General features: G+C 32.4%; 2 protein-coding genes across 16 annotated transcripts in view; one reads left to right on the forward strand and one right to left on the reverse strand.

Moving 5' to 3' along the window:
• Positions 1-8,165, forward strand: part of LOC133175985 (nck-associated protein 1-like) — a 36,165-nt gene extending 28,000 nt beyond the window's left edge. For 5 of the 14 annotated variants that reach the window (XM_061311148.1, XM_061311150.1, XM_061311155.1 and 2 more), the window contains 9 exons: positions 1,500-1,582; positions 1,910-1,990; positions 2,615-2,635; positions 3,546-3,630; positions 5,093-5,155; positions 5,889-5,999; positions 6,387-6,499; positions 6,682-6,777; positions 6,975-8,165. In XM_061311148.1, the coding sequence (XP_061167132.1) occupies positions 1,500-1,582; positions 1,910-1,990; positions 2,615-2,635; positions 3,546-3,630; positions 5,093-5,155; positions 5,889-5,999; positions 6,387-6,499; positions 6,682-6,777; positions 6,975-7,088 (767 nt within the window). In that variant the 3' untranslated portion in view covers positions 7,089-8,165. Of the gene's footprint in view, positions 1-1,499; positions 1,583-1,909; positions 1,991-2,614; positions 2,636-3,545; positions 3,631-3,951; positions 3,991-4,654; positions 4,732-5,092; positions 5,156-5,888; positions 6,000-6,386; positions 6,500-6,681; positions 6,778-6,974 lie in introns of those variants that run through there. The other 9 variants (XM_061311157.1, XM_061311159.1, XM_061311162.1 and 6 more) reach the window with 5 other exon arrangements.
• A 522-nt stretch (positions 8,166-8,687) lies between these two features.
• LOC133175747 (uncharacterized) lies at positions 8,688-11,414 on the reverse strand. 2 transcript variants are annotated; one of them, XM_061310855.1, is made up of 3 exons: positions 11,296-11,414; positions 9,950-10,201; positions 8,688-9,464 (listed from the first exon to the last, which is right to left on the reverse strand). In XM_061310855.1, exons 2-3 carry the CDS (start codon positions 10,173-10,175, stop codon positions 9,298-9,300), a joined length of 393 nt encoding a protein of 130 aa, XP_061166839.1. In that variant the 5' UTR covers positions 10,176-10,201; positions 11,296-11,414; the 3' UTR covers positions 8,688-9,297. The 2 variants fall into 2 exon arrangements, with proteins under 2 accessions (XP_061166839.1, XP_061166838.1); XM_061310854.1 differs by lacking the exon at positions 11,296-11,414 and adding an exon at positions 10,919-10,964.
• Between the last annotated feature and the right edge of the window lie 11,581 nt (positions 11,415-22,995).

Raw genomic sequence — 22,995 nt, forward strand, 5'->3', positions numbered from 1 at the left:
TACATACGTCATGTATGCAAGGTGTCATAATTTCATAGAAGCATGAAATCTTAATGATGGAGTGATTGTCATCTGTCAAAATGATGTAGCCTCTTGATTATTGAAGGGGGTCATATTCCTTTCTTAATTTACAAACTGACAGCTTAAGTGTGATATGTTATAACAATTTAGGATTAATACAATTGAAGCAAAGATTACGAGTTTTATTTGCAGAGCTACGTTAGGCTACAAATATATTTCTTTTGTGAAATGAATATGGTGCTAGACGTACATGTAAATCAAAATGGACTAGAAGCATAATGAATGAAAGCTACAGTTATGTAGATTTTTAGAAAATAATTCTCTTTGTTCCCCAAAATGTTTCAAAAGAGAGGTTCTACAGGTGTAGATTCAGAACTATTAAGTAACCTGCTCTGAGAATGCAGTCTTTAGTATTCATCACATGACATATGCATGGTATACATGAATGTAGACATCAGCTAGTTTGCATGCTGCTTGGCATTTTATACAGTTACACAACTGTATGTAATTGTGTACATTTGTCTGAATGACGTTGCAATGTTTTGTGCATTGCATGCTTGTAAAGAAAGAATTTGTTTGTGGTGCTGTTGGGTTAACACAAAATGACTTGTACAAAAAAAAATGGTATAAAAAATTTATTTCTAAGGTTTGTATTTACATTCTTGAGTTGTTTTCCATATAAACTCAGCATAATATTTGACACGCATTTATGTGTTAAAGAAATCTAAGAATAAATATGACATCAAAGTGAACTGTAAACTGTAGAGAAAAAAAGAGAGATCAAGCTATTTTTAAAGCTATCAATCTATTTATAATGCACTGTGGGTGAATATTAACTTGATCATTTTTTTGTTTGTTTGTTTTTTTTTCTTGGTAATTTATGAAGAACCAAAAATTAGTTTAATGCTTTCCCTGAAATATTTTCACTCTGTTTTTAAACTGCTTGAAAAGTAATAGTTTTGCAGCTTGACAAAAGATTGCTCTTAATGCATATTTTTGCTATTTTAAAATATTTTAGTTTAGTACTGGTGGATTGTTTAATGTTTTCTTTTGAATATGTTAAAGGCATTTATCTTAATTATTGATTTAATTTTGTTATGATTATGAAATATAGTCATGTTACATAATAATAGGAACTTAATAAGTATTCATTTTCTGTAACTTAACAGGTGCACTAACTCTTGAAAGATATAATATGCCCCCTGGTCAAGTAGAATGTAACATGTTGCTATTTTATATCAATTAAGGGCAAACAAAGGTATGGGGGAGGGGGGAAATGGATAAGATTATTCACTGATGTCGGAATGAATTTAATGAAAATCATTCAGAATTCCCATGATTGAACATTGGAAGCCAGAAAAAAATAAGAATTCAGATTTTGTTTGTTTTGTTTTGTTTAATTTCTAAACTCCTGAACTTAGTGATGACATTTGTCTAGTACTCCTTCCTGTAATGTCCATTTCTGGTTTATTTGACAGATGTGGACAGTGTCTTAATGAGAATGACCATCATTGGTATCCTTCTATCCTATCGGTCATTGGCTCAAGAGGCCTTGCTGGACGTAAGTAACATCTCTACATTCATCACCATAAAATACTGAATTCTATGGATATCAGATAATCTATACCCTGTACTCTGGACATCACAGATTCATTATATAAGAATTAAAGAAATCTGTAAACAACAAAATGACTGACTGAATGTTATTGCATCATAAACTTCATTTTTTTTTATTGGGGGGGGGGGGGGGGGTATAATATCAATATGAAAGGATATCAGAAAGAATATTCATTATTCATGTTAGTTCTTAGTAATCTGGGATTTTTAGGTAATATACCCTGTACAAAAATTTGATATTGTAGTTAAGTATCTTGATTTTTTAATCTAGGTATTGGAAGATAGAATTCCTTTCTTAATGGCATCAGTTCAGGACCTGCAGCATTTTGTGCCCAACATGAAAGACACCAAGGTGAGAACTGTCCCACTAATCTCAGATTAATCCATTCCTATCTGGTAATACATATAGGGAACCACACAGAAAGAATGTAGCTGTACATTAATGTTTTTCTAATAAAAAATAAATGTAGATTATTTTTTTTTTATTTTACATATGTAAATGGATTGATGTACTTAAAAAAGGAGTGAACATTTGGCTGCATGGAAACATGCTGCTAACTAATATTTGTAAATATGCTCTAATTATGCTTCAGGTGTAGTCTGTTAATTTAATGTACAATGTATTTATACATGTATAATTTAGCTCTCTTTTCATGCTTTTGATGGGCTCACTAGGTCCCCATATCAGACTTATTTGGTAGATCTCAATTATTATTTTATTTCCTTTGAAAAAGTAGTTAAGGAAATTACTAGATTTGGAAATATATCCACTGAGCTTTTTAAATTTTCAGCCTTAGTGCTATTTCATAAGACCAGGATTTATCTTTCCAAATTTAGGAATTTCCTTGGTGCACAAAATTATTAATTAGAGAAAATCCATAGTTCCACATTATAATATAATTTCTGTACCATGTGAGATAATTAGAGTAAAAGGGCACCTGCATATGACTGACACTGCATATTTTTCACATAACAGTATTCCAACATGAAGCAGCAGGTTTGTCTATCTCTTGTTTTGGCTTTTGTGTTTTGTTAGCATATTGTAAATGTGAACTTATTCATTTGTCATTATGAGAAAATATGATTCTTGAATGCTGAATTGTTTAAAAAGAACAAAAAAATATCTTATGAATTATGATGCTCAATTTAAAAAAAAAAAAAAAAAAAAGTCGTGTTTATTCATCCCCAGAAAACATAATGTAATTTTTTTGTATGTTCCAAGTGATTCTATAGAAAGGTATTATTTTTAGTTTAAAAAAAAAAGAAAAGAATATGTTCATATTTATAATAAACTCAGAAGATTTTTTTTAAAAATCTTTTTTCATGGCAATTTTCATTTTATGTTGTGTTAATACACAATGTGCTGTCATGTGTATAGTTTGTAGAATTATCACAAAACTTAATTAACCCACCAAAGTTCCGAATAGAGTTATTTTATATTAAATGTAAGGTAAATTAATGTTTGTTAAATTTATGTTATCATAAAGTGTGTACCCTTTTGTAATGTCCCCATATATATAATTTTGATGAACAATAAAAAATTTTTGGAGTTGAATTTGAACTGAATGCCTGGTTTTGCCTGATGTGAATTTGTGCGTGGCTTGAATTAGTTTATAGAGGCTTCAGAGTACAGAGTTTGTGAGAAAAAGTCCATTTTCAAGAATTCTATTTACAGCTGCATTATATAGTGACTAGATGTTCTGTAGATTTAACATAGAATACACCTAACCCCACACATTTGTTATTGTACGTGTACAATGTGTATTTGGAAAGGATTCCATTTGTCAAAGTTCGTCTGCCCTTTTTACATTAAAACTTAATTGACATATCCCAAGATGATACATTATTATTTAAAGAGGAAGATGAAGGCTGTCATTTTCTCTATAACTATGTATTTTGTTCTGTAGGTGGTCAATGAGATGGCCTCAGCAGCAGGACTCTCCTGTGATATTGACCCCCTCCTTATAAGTGCCCTGAGATCCCAGAAAAATGGTGGGTATACCTCCTACTGCAGATTGTATTGTGTGTTATTTACCTCTGTGGCTCATTTACATGTAGTTTGATGTCATGTGAAATGCTACTTTCTTTTGAATGTTTTTTTATTTGTTTTGTTTTGTGTCTTTCTTTTTTTTTTTTTTGTCTTTTTTTTTGGGGGGAAGGGGGGGGGGAAGGGGTTGGAAGGGTGGAAATTATGAAATTATATTGCAATATGGCCTATGGAATTTCTAATGATAGGGTTAAGTGAAATTTGCTGATAGTTTTAATGCTACATCATTAAAAGAATATTTTTTTTAAAATTTGTTAATTTTGAAGTGTCACAATCGACTCAAACGAAAGACAATAAAGGGAAAGGTAAGAAACCGTATTTGGAGGTGGCTCGTAAAACCATTTGTCACAATTATTCAGCAGGACCATTTAATCAGATAACAAGGATTTCCAGTGGATGCATGCAATATTTGATTGTAGACTTATTTAAGTCTTTTTATGTTGGGAATGGGTAAATGTTCAGAGTTCACCTTTAATATACAGTCAAATAATGTATGCAATATTTGATTGTAGATGTATTAATGACTTTACATTGTTTTATGTCGGGAATGGGTAAATATTCAGAGTTCACCTTTAATATACAGTCAAGCCTCGTTATCTTGAACTCAATGAGACAGAGAAAAAACGTCGAGATATCCAAGGATTTGAGATATCAGGGTAAAATACTTAAAGAATAGCGGTTGGGACTTCCAAATCACTTTGACATATCCATGGTATTCAAGATATCAGTGTTAGATATACCGAAGTTAAATTGTACATGTAGCTGATTCTGTTTGAGAATTATAACGAAAAGTTCAAGATTCCAAGGGTGGTACTTTTGACTTTAAAAAGGGAGTATATCTTACAGTAAACATTGAGTGGCAGCATGATAAGGCTTTTTATTGTTGTGGGTTGTCATGGTAATGGTAGCAGGTAATTGCATGTTGTGGTTTTGTCTTTTGAAAGAAATCGTGATTTTACATTCAAGCAGAGGGTAACAAAGACTATAGTAAGTACTTCAAAGGAAAAAAAACCCCACCATATCTGAATTGATGAATCTCCTTTTTAATATGGATGTACAAGTGCATTTTTTAAAATATTTTGGAACATTGTAAGTTCTGTCATGGTGGAGATGTCAAACAAACAACAAAGCATGGTGATGAAAGCATGAACTTCAAAATAACTAAAAAAAATTTTAAAATGTCGTACAGAGATCTTAATTTGAAATGTTCATTTTTCTGCTAAATATTCTTGTGTTTATAATGATCTGTTACTCAGAAATTAACAATCACTCAACTAAGACTTGATAAAATGCATGTACTGTTAAACTTTAAAACATGTACATAGTCATATTCGGTGTGAAGAAAAGGATTTCTATGTTGTTTGTACACCTATTTATGGTTTGTGTTACTGATACATCTTGTTTTAGAGGACACTCCAAGAACATCAACCTCTAGTCAGTCTAGTGACACGGAAGGTATCCCAGAACAGAGTACGCGCCTTTAACTTTACATGTAGTTTTTCCAGAAACATGTCAATCCCTTGAAGATTCAATAGCTTTTGAATTATTCGATCTCCTTTTATACACATACTTCCTTACAATGTATAGCATACAATATTTGTTTATTTTGAAAATCTTTTAAGCTTATGAAAGATGTTTTATATTGTATTTCAAAGGTTTGCAAAATATTCCATTTTCCTCACATACACATGTACATTCATTGTTGAAGGCACCCTATAAAATAGATCTTAATATTATATGTTATGTACATATAGAGCTGTATCTGATTATATGAATGCCATGTGAATAGTTCTTCATCAAATTTACCATAACTTGGATGAGACTGAGTCTTTGCATGACCATTGATGCATGTGAAATGTTTTTGGCAGTCCTCCCAAAATTATTTTATTTCAGCTTACCTAGTGGAAATACAATAAATATATTTGCCTTTCAATTCTCATACAGTTTAAATTTACTTTATTTTTGTTTTTTAATTCTGAACATTGATATTTACTCATATTGTTCAATATCTCTTTGTCATAACCTTTTTATTTTATTTTTTTTTTAATTTTACAGTATTTTATTTATTTATTTTGTTTGGTTTCATTGTTTGTTATTTACAAGAGAAATGGTTGGAGTAGTTTTAATTACAAAATGACCAAAATAGATTCTCTGTGACTGAGCTATACATACTTAAGATGAGCCGTGTGGCTTATTTTATCAGTGGCCAATGAGAGTGACTACGAGCTAGCCTGCCTACTGATGGTGTTTGTAGCTGTGTCCATTCCCACACTGGCCAAAAAAGATTTCTCCGTATTCAAAGCTTCCCTAGAAGGTATGTGAGAATTACCTGTTAAGATGTTAATACATCTGGTATGTGTGCAGGTAAAAGATTGTTTTTACCAATATCCTTATCTTTAAATTGATCATTTTTGCCTGTTATGACTCTTGCTTTATATGCTTGTGGTAGTTTTATAGTTAAATTCATTCAATTTTCAACTAAAATATTTTTGTTGACATACCTATGCTATGCTTAATACAGATATGTGGAAAGTTTTTACCAGGGAGTATATACAAAAATCAAAAAATATATACATGTTTTTCAAAGCACAATTAGAAAAATATTGTATATGAAAGTTTTAAAAATACATGTATCTTCGAATGCTAAATAGATGCATATATGTGATGGATCTTGTTCATAATAATTCTGTTTTCTCTTTAGGAAATCTGAATAACTCTCACTGTCTGGCTAAGGCTGTGAACCAAATAGCAGGTGCTTTGTTTACCATCCATGGACCTGGTGATGTGTCTGACAGGTTACAGGAATTCCTAGCTGTAAGTCTCTCATGTACCTTTAGGGTATATGGTATTCTGGCTCCATTGTTTTGCATTGTTAGATATACCAAGATAGAAAATATTTACTTGCTAATGGATTTCTTGTTGTATGTGACCAATAGAAGGAAAATTTGTTAAATATACATGTAGCACCAAAAAATTTCTCCTTCTCTCAATTACAGCTTGCCTCATCAAGTCTGCTACGATTAGGACAGTCCCAGGAGCAAGATAAGGAAACTGTCAGAAATAGAGAATCTGTGTATATACTGCTAGATCTGGTAAGAAACCTGACAAATATTAATGCATAGAATATTTAGGTGACTTGGAAGTTTTGTGCATAATCGTCATTCATTAGAATTATTCTGTATACCTCGGTATGTGTATGCTTCCTTTGTAAATTTCAATTAAGAGCTGATAGTTACACACCTTAAAAAATGTCCCAAGAAATTCATTGGTCTCTTGTTTTCTTTGACAGATTGTGCAGGAGTCCCCTTACTTGACTATGGACCTGTTGGAGTCCTGCTTCCCCTATGCTCTATTGAGAAATGCTTACCACACAGTGTATAAAGCCTCAGCAGTAGACAACTAGGTCAAGGTCACTAGAGACACAATTTTCTATTAGAAAATTCCATTTGGTATATATTATGTGATGTGAATCCCAACTAGCGAATCCTTCCATGGAGGAATTGCCTATGAACAAATTTGATTTGGGGGTATAGAAGCATTATGATAAATGACTTGATGAAATGATGCAGTAATAATTGTAACACAGAACCAGTGCATGTTATATAATACTGTAACAGGGTTATTTCCTGCCCCATGTCATTTTTGCCCTTTCACACTTGCGAACAATTTTGCCCCATTTTAAATTTGCCCAGTCACAGTTCTGTTTCAGAAATTATACAGTGTTCTTTGAATTCGCCCAGTTTTAAAATTACCCTCTTGTGATTAGGGTGAAAGGGCCAAAAATAAAACAGGGGCAAAAATTTCCCTGTATACAGTATACATTTTAAGTACAGATGTATCAAAATGATAAATGTACCTTTTGTGTACTATAGTATAACAACTGTAATATCAATTTATAATGAGCCATGGAACTTCTATATTACTGCTGGTTAATTTCTATAGTGTATGGCATATATGCATGTACAATTGTATGAGGAATGGGTGTTAGGATATTTTAAAATGCCATTTGGCATTTCTATGAACAAGGATTTAAAAGCTTGATAAGGGCTGTATTAAGTTTGTGGAATTGTGTTGTATTTTGATATTACAGTTTTGTAAACAGAATACAGAAGAAATCTTTTTGGAACAAATAGACTTAAAATGTGCATAATACATGTATGTATATTCTGGTATTTTGTTCCCATGACAGTGCAATATTACATAATCGTACATTTTTATCATCGAATAATATAACATATACATGTATGTGATTTTACTTCATTAGTGTATGTGTAAATCCACATTGTGCTCCATATTTATCAGTACACAACTGTACATCCTTTTTTTTTTTTTTAAAATGCATGAAATATAGAGACAAAACATTTACATTAATATACATGGTATGATAGAGATCTGATATGTTAAGGTGCAGAAACAATACAGGTACTTAATGATTATGTTGAATTATTATAATACTGATTAAAATTTTGAAGTATGAAAAGCTGGAGTTTTTGTTATTCATTTGTGTCTACTAGAATTTTGTCTGAGGTCAAGTGAACTATCTTCAAGGGAGATAATTAATATGTGTAAAGTAAATACACATACACTAAGAACAATGTATAGAATGCCACCAACTGTAAAATCAAAATTTTATCTTTACACTTCAAAGGTTGCAGATGCAATAGTTGTGGATTCATTGAACCATGTACACGTTTTATGTCTGGGCCATTTATTTCATGTAAACACAGGGTAGACAAGATGACCTAAGGGAAAGTTTAAAACATGGAATTTATATACCGGTAGTTGTTTATATAAAATACACACTTTTTTGAGAGCTTTACCAAGCTGGTAAATTCTTCACCATTTATGACATCTTCATAACTGGAGAATGAGTTACCAAAAAGAATTCTTTAGATTATTAATAATTAGAATTTGATATATTACTTCTTGATGTCCATACCTGTAGCTGTTCATAATCATTCACTTTAATTTGAGGTTATGAATCATTGATACTCATAAGAAATGGTATTTGTAATGATTTAATCTGAATCATATATAATTATGTACAAGTATATAATCAATGAAGTAAAACAGAATGATAAAATACATAATGTGGCATTGTTATACAATCATTATACATATTTGTGTAAGATATTCTAAAAGTCAGGGGTAAAAAACAAGAATATACACATGTACCAAGTATACAATAACTGACTGCATGGAATGTCAGTCATCATTGCTAATCACTGCAGATGGCAGTACTTTAGAATACTGTATTTACAAAAGGAAGTTTGGTCATTTTTATAAATTGAGTCCCTGATCATGGACACAAGTGTCCTTGTGCTATTAAGAAATTACATAAAAGGTCACTGAATTTTTCATTATTAAAACTTGTTTCATCATAGCAAATGTTGAAGAATTAAAAAAAAAATTAACAGTTGTCCAATTCAAAGAAATATTATTTGCGTGAATATTGTGCCATTAAAAAGAAAATGGAAAAATAATTCAGAATCTGTATTTCCAGTGTTAAAAAGGCTGATAATTCACATGCTCTTTCCTGAATAGTAATTGTCATTGATACATAAAATGTTGTATTGTCCATTTATGGTCTTTTTTTCTCAGATCTATTGAGGTCATGGTGCATGTCCACCCTTTGTCCCAACATTACTAAGGGTGAAACCAATGGCTACTGCGAGAATTATCGTAATGCCCAGTGTGGCCATTGACATCATGAAAGCATAATCTGCCCACTTCTCAGCATACTTCATATCACCATCATAGTAAGAGCGAGAGGACATAACTGAAATGAAAAATAATCTAATCTTTAGTGAGTCTGCTTTATAAAACAAAGTTTTAAAGGTTGCATGTTTTCATACAATTTATGGAGGAAAAGGGGGGGGGTCATAAAATAAAACCAATGTAAATCTCAAAAGTAATGCATGCAGGCATTTATCTGCATTTATATTAGAGCACATGTTATTATTAAATTGAATAGGTTGGATAAAAGTCTGAGAAATTCAATTACCAGTATGAGAAATGAACCTAACATCAAATGCAATTAGAAACATTTACATCACAAATGCACTGTCAAACATTACATGAATTTAAGGACATTGACGCAATTTGTTGTATATGATGAATGAATTAGCATTAGAGAAGGTTAACCTTGCTTTTTATCACAATTACTTTATAGGGCGGAATGCTCAAATTAACATGTGACCTTTACACTTAGGTCATTAAAAACAACAGATGTAAAAGTTGAAAAATCCTAATTAATGGACTTACTAGCAAAGACAATGGCAATGGGTCCAATGAGAGGGTTAAGGATGGAGGCTATTATAGCCAAGGGGAGATAATTATGGGGTTTTCTTCCAATGTAGTGTCCATTTATTACTGTGCGGTTCACAAACACGGGATCTTTTGTCACAAGGATTTCTTTAGACCATTTGGATGAGCTTTCAAAGTACTCCGGCCCAATATTCGGTGTGGTGGATCCAGGGAATGCACTCATTTTCTCTTGTTTGTGTAACCTCAATCCTGAAATGTTTAAAATAAAAATTGAGTTTGGAAAAAAGAAAAAGGAAGATTTAATTTTTTAACTGAAATTAGGCCAAATAAAAAATATGTGCCACTGTGTTTCCGGTAACATGCCCCCCAAAATTAGGGTAGGTAGGTATAGGTAATAACCTTTTTTTAAACTTTACTTTTTATTTTGAAAACATGCATCAATTAATTATTCAATACACTTTTTTGTCAAATATGAGTACACATTTATAAATAAACAAATACAACACAAGAAGTATACATACTCTTTAAAACGCTTGAACAGAAACACTTATATGGTGTCTGAGACATGCATTTTATTGACTGCAGCATGAGAAAACTGCACTAGTGAAAAAAGTTCAAAATCCATGCACATTTGGAATAAAAAGAAGTTAGGGTCATTCGGTAAAAAATAGGGCTGGTCGGGTTCCCAGAAACACACATTTTTTTTTAGCCTTATTCTTAATTCAAAATGTATATATATATCAATTTTACAGTAATGCTATATGAAAGCATTTACCTAAGAATTTCAAGGTGCTGTAGTATCCCTACAGACTTCTATCATATCTTAGTACGCCTGAGAAATAATAAGTTTTTTTTCCTATGTTCATTTTCTTTATAAATTAAGCATGAAGAGCAATTAATATCTGAACAGTGCTTTTACATCATAAAATGATCCAAAAGGCTTTTTTTTAAAAGAACATTACTTACCATAAACATCTAGCTCCAGTAATACCGACATTGTTTGACTTTATAACGGAAATGAATATTAAGACAGGTAGAAAAAGGTGCATATACTGTCTCAAGATCATAAGTCAAAAACAAGCTAGGGAATTCTTTGTAATACCGCTAATTAAGCAATTAGTTTATTACTCCGCAATAATGTATTTACTTTTTATGGCCAGTATACATGTATATTCCGTTTCGGCTGTCAATCTTTTCATCACATATCCATTACTTTGTGATCAACCGCTTATCAATAAACTGTCCATAAACGCGTATACATCCTTCCCTTTCTTACCTGTCGGTTTTGCAATTATTAACAGAAATTTTAAACACATTTAACAGAATATAAGACAAATGATTACCTTTACATAACTATTTCCTTCCTCTGAAGTGTTGTGTGTGTTCAATTCCCAACGTTCAGTTAAAAATTATGAGTCACAAGCTTCCGCTTTACCTGAGACAGGTGTGTTCACGCATGCGCATTATTCACGTCACAAATTCTAATAAACAAACAAGCATGACAAGTGTACATTAAAAGACCGACCCCCCCCCTTTTGTTGCACTATGATCGAACCTTCATACGTTATACTACAGTGAGGTTGCCAATAACGAATCGCCCCCGTTAACGAATCACTTTCAGATAAAAATTCTGTATTTTTCTGATCAAGGTCCAATACTTAGCTCAACCTATCCTGTCATGCAGAATTATTCTTGCTTTTATTATTTATCGTGAAATTATTAAAATTCAACTTGTTCAAAGTCGTAATTTTTAAACAAACATGAACAAGATTTTTCATGACGCAGACTATTTTTATAGAAGCGTGCATGCAGCAGACTACTTTCACTTTTCGGTTGCGCTGTAATGTGAAGGGTACATTGTAGGGAAGCAAATTTGGTACAGATGTTTAATAAAATTATGTGTCTAAAAGTACAGAAAGCGCCTTACGATTCTTTAATCAGAGAATAATTGTATTAGCTATAAAGTTAGAGGTAGTTAAGTTTCCAATTACGAATCACTACTTCAAGAATTATGAGATGCAGGGATCCTGTCAAAATTATGATTTTTTGCGTGCGGTTTTTTGCACAACTGTTACAATAAAAAAAAAGAGAGAAGTTAAAATGCACTTCATTCCCCGTTCGTAGAAAAATTCTCCATTCAGTTATTATTTAAACGATATTTTGGTTTCCCTATAATACTGTAATTCATTAAAATATAACGTTAGTTCAAAATAATCTCTTTCCTTTTCTTTCTTTTACTGACATGAAATAATCATATGGACTTTAATTAAGATATGTCTCCAAAAAAAAAAAAATGCACAGTAAAGGTGGTGGAAATACACAAAATCAAAAGTCAGCCGCCAAAATCACTATAAGAAGTGCAGAGCATGTGGAAAGAGAATGTCTCCTAGTGGTGTATAATTATTTGTAAGCTAATGTGAAGTCATAGACATCGACGATGGCGCGCAGCACCAGATTGGGGGTAGATGCAAGAAACAATCACCCCTTCTCGTTGGGGGGGGGGGGGCAAGATAAAAAAAAATCGCATTCATTCATGATATAGAAGTGAGAAAATTAAAAAATAATATTCTGCGAACTTGAAGAGATCTATGATTGTCATTTGACCGGTGAATATGAAAATACAATGTGAACATAGTTTCTGTAATTGTGAAATTAAAAATATCGTCAGATTACTAAACAAAATGAAATTAAGAAATGTGTTTATTTATATCCCCATGCAATTTATCTGGGACTTTACAGTGCTAAGATAAATATGGGAACTTTCTTACTGAATCATATGATTTCCAACAATACCCCGTTTTCAGTTTTCCTAATAACAAATATTTCCAATTATCAATTTTTATTTCTTGTCATGATCAAGATCAAGCTCGTATACCATAAAATGCCATTTGCTAACATTACCTTTTCAATTCGACATCAAGCTGAATAATTTATAAACAAAGTTTTATGACCCCCTCCCTTTTTCAACCGTATACTAGTATACATATTTGATTTTTACACATATAGAGAAAATGACATGTAGGCTACATCCTTTTTGCCTGTATCATATGGAATATACGCCACTGTCTCCACGGAAAAGGGAGAAAGTCCGAAGAGCACTTTATGATGAGTAAAAATAATCAACCAATTAGGAAAGCAGAAAAGGAGAATGAGCTGCATGTCTTATTCAATAATTGGTTATTATGTATATATGGGTTTTCTGTATTTATTTATCTGTCTTTGAATTTGTAATTATATGAAAAATTGTTTATGTATCTCATAAAATTAACAAAAATGATGACTTAGAATGACTTGAAACTAATTAATTTTTTCCCGGTGGATCAGAGGCAGTTGCTCTATATCAACTAGTCATTTTTTTCCTAATGAATTCACTGGTGTTGTTTTTTGTCATCAATTGTCGGGTGCAATAAAATGAACACTGCTCAAAAACAAAAAAAAAAATTCTAAGCCTTTCTTTTTTTTCTTCTTTATATTCTAAGGCCCAGTAAAACGTAAAAAGTGTATTTTTACGCTATCCCTAACAAAAATAATCAGCTGTATGTTACGTGATTCGATAATGGAGAAAATGATCCGCTAAAGGAGAAAACATCATCCATCCAAATACCGCGATAATTTTTATTAAATCAGTGGTTGTTGGGAAAAAAATATATGATGTTATAAGTCAAGCATGGTACCACCAAACAATGTTGTATTATGAATTTAACTCGAACTCGGGTACGAACTATCAAAGCAAATTTACTAAGTGATTCGTTATCGGCGACCTCATTGTATATGAAGTATAACAATTTTTATTTTCTGGCAAAAAAACAACAAAGAAAAAATAAACATGATAAATATGTGAACAACCCACTTACCTGCACCCCTGTAGATGAGTTTTTACTTTTGACTTTTTTTCCTTTGCTTACTAAAATTTTTTAAAGGAATTTTTTCATATTCTTTGTTTGTTTGTCAATTATTAAATTTCTCTCTGGCTTTCCCTTTCAAAAACTTGCCTGCAAACCACTAATTTTATGATTAAGAATGACTTTTTATTAATGGCCAATATATATTTAAAGCAATCACTTTGACAAGCTCATGTAAATTTACTAATTATAGCTAAAAAAAAGATTTTTCCGTTTAAACTGTTTATGCGCGGATCTAGAGGAGGGAATCTGGGAAACACGACCCCTCTCAAAATGGTAAGAGTCATGTATATGAAGTAATAGACTTGGAAACGTGTCCCCCTTCCCGAAATGTTTTCCGGGTTTGAGGAAGTTGATATCGTTGGTCAAAAAATTCTTAGTCTGACATCCGTTAGCCTAAGGGTTGATGTGGATACATGTACCCGCGGATCTGCGCCTGATTTTTTTTTTATAGTTACGTTTATGTTTATTCACCAATGAAGGGCATTCAAGGGGCTAATCTCAGCGAGATTCGTAGGGACACCAGACCAAAATTTTTAGTCCCTACGAATATCTCTGAGATTATCAAGGGGCATGTACATTTATAACAATATCTGAAATCATTTCCCGTTTTTGTTTTGGTTTTTTTCGTGTTTTTTTTTTTTTTTTTTTTTTTTTTTTTTTTTTTGTATGTTTAAGTTTAACAGATCGCCCCTCTATACAATATACAAAAAGTTTGAGTAGATACAGATTAATCATCCTGATTTGGTTTATTTAATTGGAGAATAATTTTTGCAGCTGTTTCATTTGTAGAAACTCATTCACAAACCAGAAATCAGTCGTTTGGAGAAAATCAGCTGAATTCATATTGTCTCCATATATAAAGCCACAGTAAATTAATTCATTGTTTTACGTCCCGGGGCGAGAAGGTTTCCTGGAAAATCCAGTAAAAAAAAATAAATAAATAAAATAAGGAATTTAAATAATTTTAACAAATTTTTTAACAATTTCTCCCCGTATATTACGTAAACATTGCAATCCAGTATATTTTAAGGCTACAGTATTCTTTATCTTAATTTTGAGAGAAAAGGGATCAAGTCAAAAATTAGGAAAACAGAAATTAAATTTTTGAAAACCATATTTTATTCACAGAAGTGAATGGGATTAGGCATCAGGCTCAGCCTATCGTGCGCGGATCTGGGGGGATCCCCCCCCCCCCGGAATTTGCAGAGTTACTAAAAGTTTGTTCTGAAGCAAATAAAAATGACTATGGACCCCACTAGAAAACGTGGATCCCACCATCACCACCACGAAATAGGTGTTTTTTACGTTTTGGAAATGAATTATACGGTTTTTTTTTTGTTTTTGATTTGTTTTGTTTTTGTTTGTTTGTTTTTTTTTTTTTTTTTTTTGTTTTTTTTTTTTTTTTTGTTTTTGTTTTTTTGTTTGTTTTTTTTTTTTTTTGCTTGGCAAGAACTTTTCTGCGTAGGGAAAGGAATTTAGGTTTTTTTTTTTTGCTTGTGAAGAAATTCTTGGGTTGCAAATTTTTTGTGACTGGGGTGGACCCCCCCCCCCCCCTTGGAAAAATTCCTTTCCTGGATCCGCGCCTGATTTTAGCCCTCTCCCTACACCAATGTCAATTAAGGTGAATGCATGCAATATGAAGATAATGAGCAGTATTCAATCGATCTTGAAAGTCCAATGAAACAGTACAAATTTGGAGCGGAGCAAACACAGATCTCAAAATTTAGAGGTAGGATCAGGTGCCATGGAGGAGTGAGCATCCCCTGCCGACCGGTCACACACGCCGTGTGCTCCTTGTCATGATCGGGAAAAGAAGGAAAAATCAGTAGACAGTTCAGTGTATAAATAATGGCCTAACAATTAGTATGAAAAACGTCAGTCAGCATTTGACTCAATGTTAGGTTGTATGTGCTGACAAGGTCATTGTATTGACCATTAAACTTGCGAAATGATGACTGTTGTTATACTTCTTTCATCAACTTGTTTGTCAATAGCTTGCCTCATTTTAAAAATTGTTCATACGTAGAGCATGCTATTGCGTATCGAATCAACTGAGAGACATAAACCCTATATGCAGGTGATAAGAGTAAATTATGGCCGTAGGAAAAGGGGATGGGGGCTCGGGGGGGGGGGTGCCCCCCCCCCCATTATTTTGCCGATATATAGATTACTATAGAAAACATAGCTACTACATGCTTGTGCCCCCTCAATAAAAACGTCTGATGACCTTTTTCTTTTTCTTTTTTGTTGATAGTGCCCCCACCCACTGAAAATGTATGGCTGTGCCCCCCCCACCCCACCCCCAACTGAAATTGCTTCCTACGCGCCTGTATATTAATATATTACTACACAAGTATGGGAAGCTGACGATTGAAAAATTGAAGTCATCACATTTATCATAAAGCTTTTTTGTTAGGTTACCATTTAAGCCTTTTTATAGTAAAATATCTAAATATGAAACAGATGTGTCAGACTCTGTCGTACTCTGTGTATCTTTTATTTCAAGCTCACTGGGATATATCGAGTCGACATATGAATGGAAATAACTATTGTTAATTGATAATACGTCGTCGATATATCAAAATGTCGAGTTGAAGACCACAACAGGTGTTTTCTTCTCATATAGAATTTTTTGAATAAATTCTGTTTCATATGAATCTTAAAATAGGTCTGCTATTAACGGGGTGGAATTGGCATACATGGGAATTCCAACAGATTGTTGGAAGACCTGATCTCCAAAAACTACATAGACATTGTCAATCAGAAACTCAAGCACCTGTTTAATATCAACTTCAGAGTACTTGTGTATACAATCAGAATGCTTTTTAACAAAATAATTCTGCAAGTGACCAGTTACAAGGTATGTATATTAAAGAGTTCCATGTTTATTGAAAAAGCAGCTGTCTATAATGTCAAAAAGCCTGGACTTCAATTTATCGTGGGGAAAGGTTGTATAATTTTGAATATTAAATAAACAAATCAAAAAGTAGAACATGTACCAAAAAGGCGGAAAAGAAACAAAATTACAAATAAAAATAAGCAAAATTTACAGAGAAAAATAAGCAAAATTACAGAGTGTAACGTGAAGCGGTCACCCATCCAGGGGTTATACAGGCTCGCTGTTGTTTAACTTGCCTGACTTAATGGCACTATCTACAAAGATTCTGCGAAAGTATCATTAAATTTTATTGAGTGGTATAGGAGGAGTTGCGGTTAAGGGATGTGTACCCCAAAGCGTAATGGACGGACGCGCAGACGGACGGAAAGGACACCCCCATCACTATATACCCCAACTTTTCAAGCGGTAGTATAATAATCTGTGTGACTGTCTTGGAATATTTTCATTCTACCTGGTCCCTATGATAATATTAAAAAAGGAACATTCTATTTATATCCCTTCAACACATTTTTGAGCGATGCTTCGCTCCTAGTGAAGTATTGTGTATAGATCATCATAAACAATATACGACATGCTTCAAATGCCGATAGTCCGACCAACTAAGGGGAAGAAGGAAAAAGTTGGAAGGACTTGTTTCTAATTAATCCATTTATTCATTTGTTTTCGATACAGAAACAGGGAAATTTTAGATTAATTGGAAAGGGATTTCGCAATTTATCAGAATGGTTTAATTAGTAAACAGAACTCATCAAAACATTTTAGCCCTAAATGTAAGTTTCTTTGGAGTAATATGGAAAACAGTAGAGTACACTTCAAAAAATATTTTTAAGAAAAATAAATTTGTTAAAAAATCATCGTCACTGTCCATTATTATATATTTAACAGTATTTGCTGGAACCCCCCACCCCCCATTTTTTGGCAAAATATTCGAATTTTTTTCTCCAAATACCTTAATATCTGCAGGGATTTTGTAAAGGTAGAGTCTGCGAAAATTCTATGATTATTTTCCATGTAAATGTATCAAAAGATTAAGCATGAGGAATTTTTCGTTATTATCACACGTAACCATTGTGTAAAATACACACTTTCGATTTCATTTGCACATTATGGTTTTTATGGTTTATAAAAAGAGTAGAGCTACACTGATATTGCTGATATGTGGGTCACTATCCTAATTGAAATACATGTACAGGTGTTCATTTATCCTTGTTTTATTGTCTCACAATCAGCACAAGATTGATTTTAATCAACAAAAGCTTGCTTAAAAATATTTTACTCGGAGAAGCAATAAGAGTTGTCCGTACATATTTTTTTCAGTTTTCTTTATGATTTTTTTTTTCGTGAAAGAGGCGCTGCCAAACCAGTCCCCACCCCCCTTCTCATTGAGGAAAAAATAAGAGGAGTAGGAAAGTCTTTAACAATTTTCAATTTCTAGATTGATTTCTATTAATTAACAATAAAGAAAGTTAAATTCAAGACAACCTAAGAGAATAAAATAAAAATAACTACATTAAATGAAAATTTTGTTGCCATTAGTTTGTAACACCCCCCCCCCTCTTTTTTTCAATCTTAACTGGAAGTCTTGGATCTACCATTCTACATATCATGATACTAATAGTTTATACTGAGGGAGGAGGTACAAGTGTACTAACCAGAATAAGCTGACAATAGATTTAAAAAAAGAGTAAAAATTATTATCCAAAAAAAAAATCTACTTCCTTGGGTTTAAAAAAAATCTAGCTATAAACAACTTACGGCCATACGTTTTAAAGAACATATTCCCGTTTTATTGATTTGTTTTTTAAAACACATTCTAAGATCTCTCTCTCTCTCTCTCTCCATGTGTTTTCACATCGCTGAATTCTTAGATAAAACAGTATACTAATAAAGTTGCAATGAAGAGATGATGACGGATAAAAACTTTGGGTAAATTATATGTAGTGTACTTATTTATTTAATTTATGTTTTGTCTAAATAGACCTATAATCACTACCCTTTCACTGACTGACGATCTGAAGCATAACTATACTAATAATTAAATTGTGTTAGTTACAATGAAATATTTGGAGCACAGTACAAAAAATGCATAAACATTTTATACTGGGGGTCGTAACATAAAGCTTGCTAAGTTTTTGACTTAAGTATGGTCATAAGTATGTTTTAGGTGCAATCTTAAGACCTACCTAAGTACTACTTAAGTATGTCTTAAACCGTAACATAAAACGGACTTAGCTAGGTCTTAGCTAAGTCAAACTTATGCTCAAAATAATTTTTATGAATCATCCTAGTTTTTCAATTTATTTATACCTGTATATGTGTTTGTAAATATGATTTAGTTACGTTTTTTTATTACATGTGAATTAAAGTTGACGTCCTTACCTATCGGTTTTAGCTAGGTTAGATTAGATTTCGTAATTTAATAAAATTAATTCTGTTTAAATAATTCTGAATATTTGAAAACAAATATTGCACGCTTACAAAGTGGCACTAGTGGTTCATTGTAAATGCGTGAATATTGTTTATCACTTAAGACTGCGATGTTTTCAGTTTACCGTTTGTTGTTATTCTTTCGTTTGACAAATGTTCACTTGCTTTCAAATTGTCTTTCTCGCAGACATGGCACGATAACCCAGCGTATGTACTTGAAATTGAAACTCTCAATAAAAAAATAAAAAACAAAAGGGATATTTGAATTTTGTTCCTCCCATATCAGCAAGCAGAGACTGCAGACGTTTTATGGTATACTTATTTACAATTTAATGCAGGATTGAAAAGAATTGTGTTCAGAAAACAATTTTTCGTATATCTCCAACTTACATTTAACAACAACTCTCTCTCTCTCACATACGTTAACGGTAGTGAACCCTGTCTAAATCCTTGCTTGTTGCGTTCTACATTCAATCTAATTTACAGAAAATCTTTATTTGTCATCATCCTTTAATTCACCGACAATTTTTAAAATCATTTCATTTCATTTTTTCACATTGAACAAACAAATCCATGATCACTGTATACAATTTACTTATAATGATTAGTGTTTATAACCTAGGTCCCACTAATATTTCAAATGTATCCCAAAAATAATATTTTGCATTTACATGTATATGTCGTTTAGAGAGTGATATTGGAATCAGTGATGAATACACCCCCCCCCCCTCCCGACGAAAAACTAAAATTCTTATACCAGTATATTGAATATAGAAAATTATTTTTTAATGCATAATATAAATAGAGGAATGTTTTAACATAGAAAGTCAACCTTAACCAGTTCTAATTATATGTTTAAGAAAGTTAAGACATATTTAAGTCACCTCTACCGGCTTCCTAAGTTTTGCTAAGATTGTCAAATCTTAGCACGTTTCTAGTTACGGTCTTAAGTTTAAGACTGTACTTAAGTCCTACTTAAGCATGGTCTTAGACTTAAGTACCCTTTATGTTACGACCCCCTGATGTCTAAGACATACGACATGCATTTAATGCAATTTTACTCACTGGGGGTATATTTGAATTATGTTTCACAAAGGATGACAAGATCGGGTATATGTTTTATGTACATATGCATCAATAGCCTCACTTCGATTTTAATAAATACAGACATATTAAAAATATACCGATATATTCTTTTGTTTTTGATCACGGGCGCGGGATCGTCATGTGCAAGTGTTTTGATGAAACCCGATATCGGTGCACACATAACTGTATACTATAACTATACGTTATTTTGTATCAGCATGTATAAGCCATCGATATAACTGAATTTTGTTAATCAACTGAGATGATTCTTCTGCATGTACACAAAAGGGTGGATTTTGGTGCGGAAATGCAGATGATTATCTTAATGCGTATTTTTTTCATTCCTTTTTTTTCATTTTTTTTTTAATTTTCACTTTGGACAGCAACCCATATCATTATTATTTCGCTTGTTTTAAAAAGTTATAGCGTGATATCTTTGTTACACTCTCTATTAATTTGTTTACAATTTAAGTCATGCCTGATAACACTATTAACCCTCTGGCTGCGGGAAGGACTAATAGAATCATTCATTACTACGAGTGTGGGATAGTGAAATTCCACCGAGGGGACAAGATTCACGGTCTAGGACGAGGCTTTGCCGAGTCCTAGACAGTGAATCTTGGCCCCTCGGTGGAATTTCACTATCCCACACGAGTATGTAATGAATGATTATTTTTCTCGCATTATTTTATCCAAAATAACGGCTTGCCATCACCATTGAAAAAATTATATTTTTAATTTAGCATCCTATTAAAAATCTGTAAACACCATCAAATAAATCGTACCTTAAAATGGTTTACACAGTATGTGTAAACTCAGAAAATGAATTTCAGTCCACTTAAATCATTCTGAATTAAATAAACTGGATTTAAAAAAAAAAAACGATAGTGTAACATTTTAGAAGAATCCTTCCGCGACCTACAAATAGTGCCATTTAGAAAGTGAAAATACGACAATCTTTTGAATGAAAATAAGTTTGATTAAATAAATAAAACAACAACATTTTAAGAATATGTTACTTTTTTTAAGACATTGTTACAAGTATTATATAAGAAGGAATGTTTACGTTGCCGTTCGCAGCGTAGTAATACACAGTGTAAGACAGAAAAATCTCACACTGCTGTCTCACACTGGACAGGTCTATCTAACACCGTTGATTATGCGAGAAATATATGTCCTTTTACCGCTCGCTGCGGGAGGGACATATATGTCCCTGGCGACGTCATAAATGTTGCGTGATTTCTCTCTATTTTATTTAGATTTTCTTTAGTATTATTACATTTTCACAGCATTTTTTGATAAAAATATTGAATAATTTTAAAAAATTTGCATTTAAATGTAAGTTATATAAGCCAGTAACACATTTATTTAATCATTACATTATATGCAAATGTATTTTTTCCCCATGCATTTGATTAATTCTTAAATGCGCAATCGAAATACTTTTTCATATTATTATAACTGTGAAATTAGAACATACGCAAAAGTCCATTATAAAATATACATAATTTTAAAAATTGTCAAGTTATACTAATAAAATGTTTTTATAACATTTCCTATACAGATCAAATGAAAATAACCCACATTCAGAGAGAAAATAGCGTTATCTTTTAGTAATATAATTTTCTTTTTTTTTTAATTACAAAGTTTTGTCATTTTTTTCATTATCACTTAATCTATCCGACATTGGAAAACAAAAAAGAATTCTGCTTCAAAATTTGATTTTGATTTGAATCCGAAAGCAAAGGTAAAGTTTCCTTGCCATCAATATAAACAAATGTAGGGTGTGTGAATGATTTTTATTATCCGGACACTATCAAACCATTTCCGCGACATGGTCGAACCCCCTCCCCCTCGAATGTTTCAAGAAATTATCACATACCTGATCCTGTTAAATCTTCTAAATAGATTGATGTGCAGAGCAAGTTCTATCTTCGCAACACGACCCCAAACCTTATTCGAGGAAATATATATTGTCAGATACATTATACTAAATACAATTTATTTAAACACCCAATTTTATGTTAACGCCCCCAAAATCCACCTAATTCAAGATCAATAATATACCGCCTGTCAATCATTAAAAAAACAATAGCTTCAGATTTGATTGACGGGCCAGCTACGTGGGTTACCTGATCATCTGAGTTTGCATGTTTTGAAAACAATTACCTGGTCACAAGTCACACGCTTTCATGTACCGCGTGAATGGTCGCTTTGTATACACTCTGGTTACAAAAATATCATGTCGCTGTTATTATAATATTGGTTGATAATTTTATTTTTTAAAAAATAATTGTGAGTAGATAATTAAACAGTGACTTCGTGATTTTTTTCCCAATATCCACTGCTGTTTTGTATTTGTTAGCGATATGGCGTCCAAGATAATTGTTGAACTTTTCGAACACTTAAAATTAAGAAATCTTACAGGCATGAATCTCTGGCTTTTTAGGACACCTGCATAAGTGCGTATCCAGCTCAGAATTCCGCAAATTCCAGAGATGGGGTGGGGTTTCGGACCCCCACACCCCACCCCACCCATCCACCCGAGCATGCTGCATATTACATGTAAGATGTTAAGACCATAGGCAGGTTTTATATTCTTTCTCTCTATGTTTCTCCATGACAATGATATCGCAACATATACCTCGCGCGAGACCGCTTGTTATGACCCAACGCACACGTCCATTACTGAACTTGACGTGTACATAAATGGATAACATTTAGCA

This window comes from Saccostrea echinata, unplaced genomic scaffold (assembly GCF_033153115.1).
Source record: "Saccostrea echinata isolate AGI-Se365-2 ecotype Australia unplaced genomic scaffold, CSIRO_AGI_Sech_v1 ptg000064l, whole genome shotgun sequence".
In the NCBI taxonomy this organism is placed as follows: Eukaryota; Metazoa; Mollusca; class Bivalvia; order Ostreida; family Ostreidae; genus Saccostrea; species Saccostrea echinata.

Coding starts and splice junctions, on each gene's coding strand:
- LOC133175747 (XM_061310854.1), bottom strand. CDS start 10,949: ATGTCGGTATTACTGGAGCTAGATGTTTATG. Junction 10,202..10,918: donor ACTGGAGCTAGATGTTTATG/GTAAGTAATGTT, acceptor TAAACATTTCAG/GATTGAGGTTACACAAACAA. Junction 9,465..9,949: donor CATTGCCATTGTCTTTGCTA/GTAAGTCCATTA, acceptor TTTTCATTTCAG/TTATGTCCTCTCGCTCTTAC.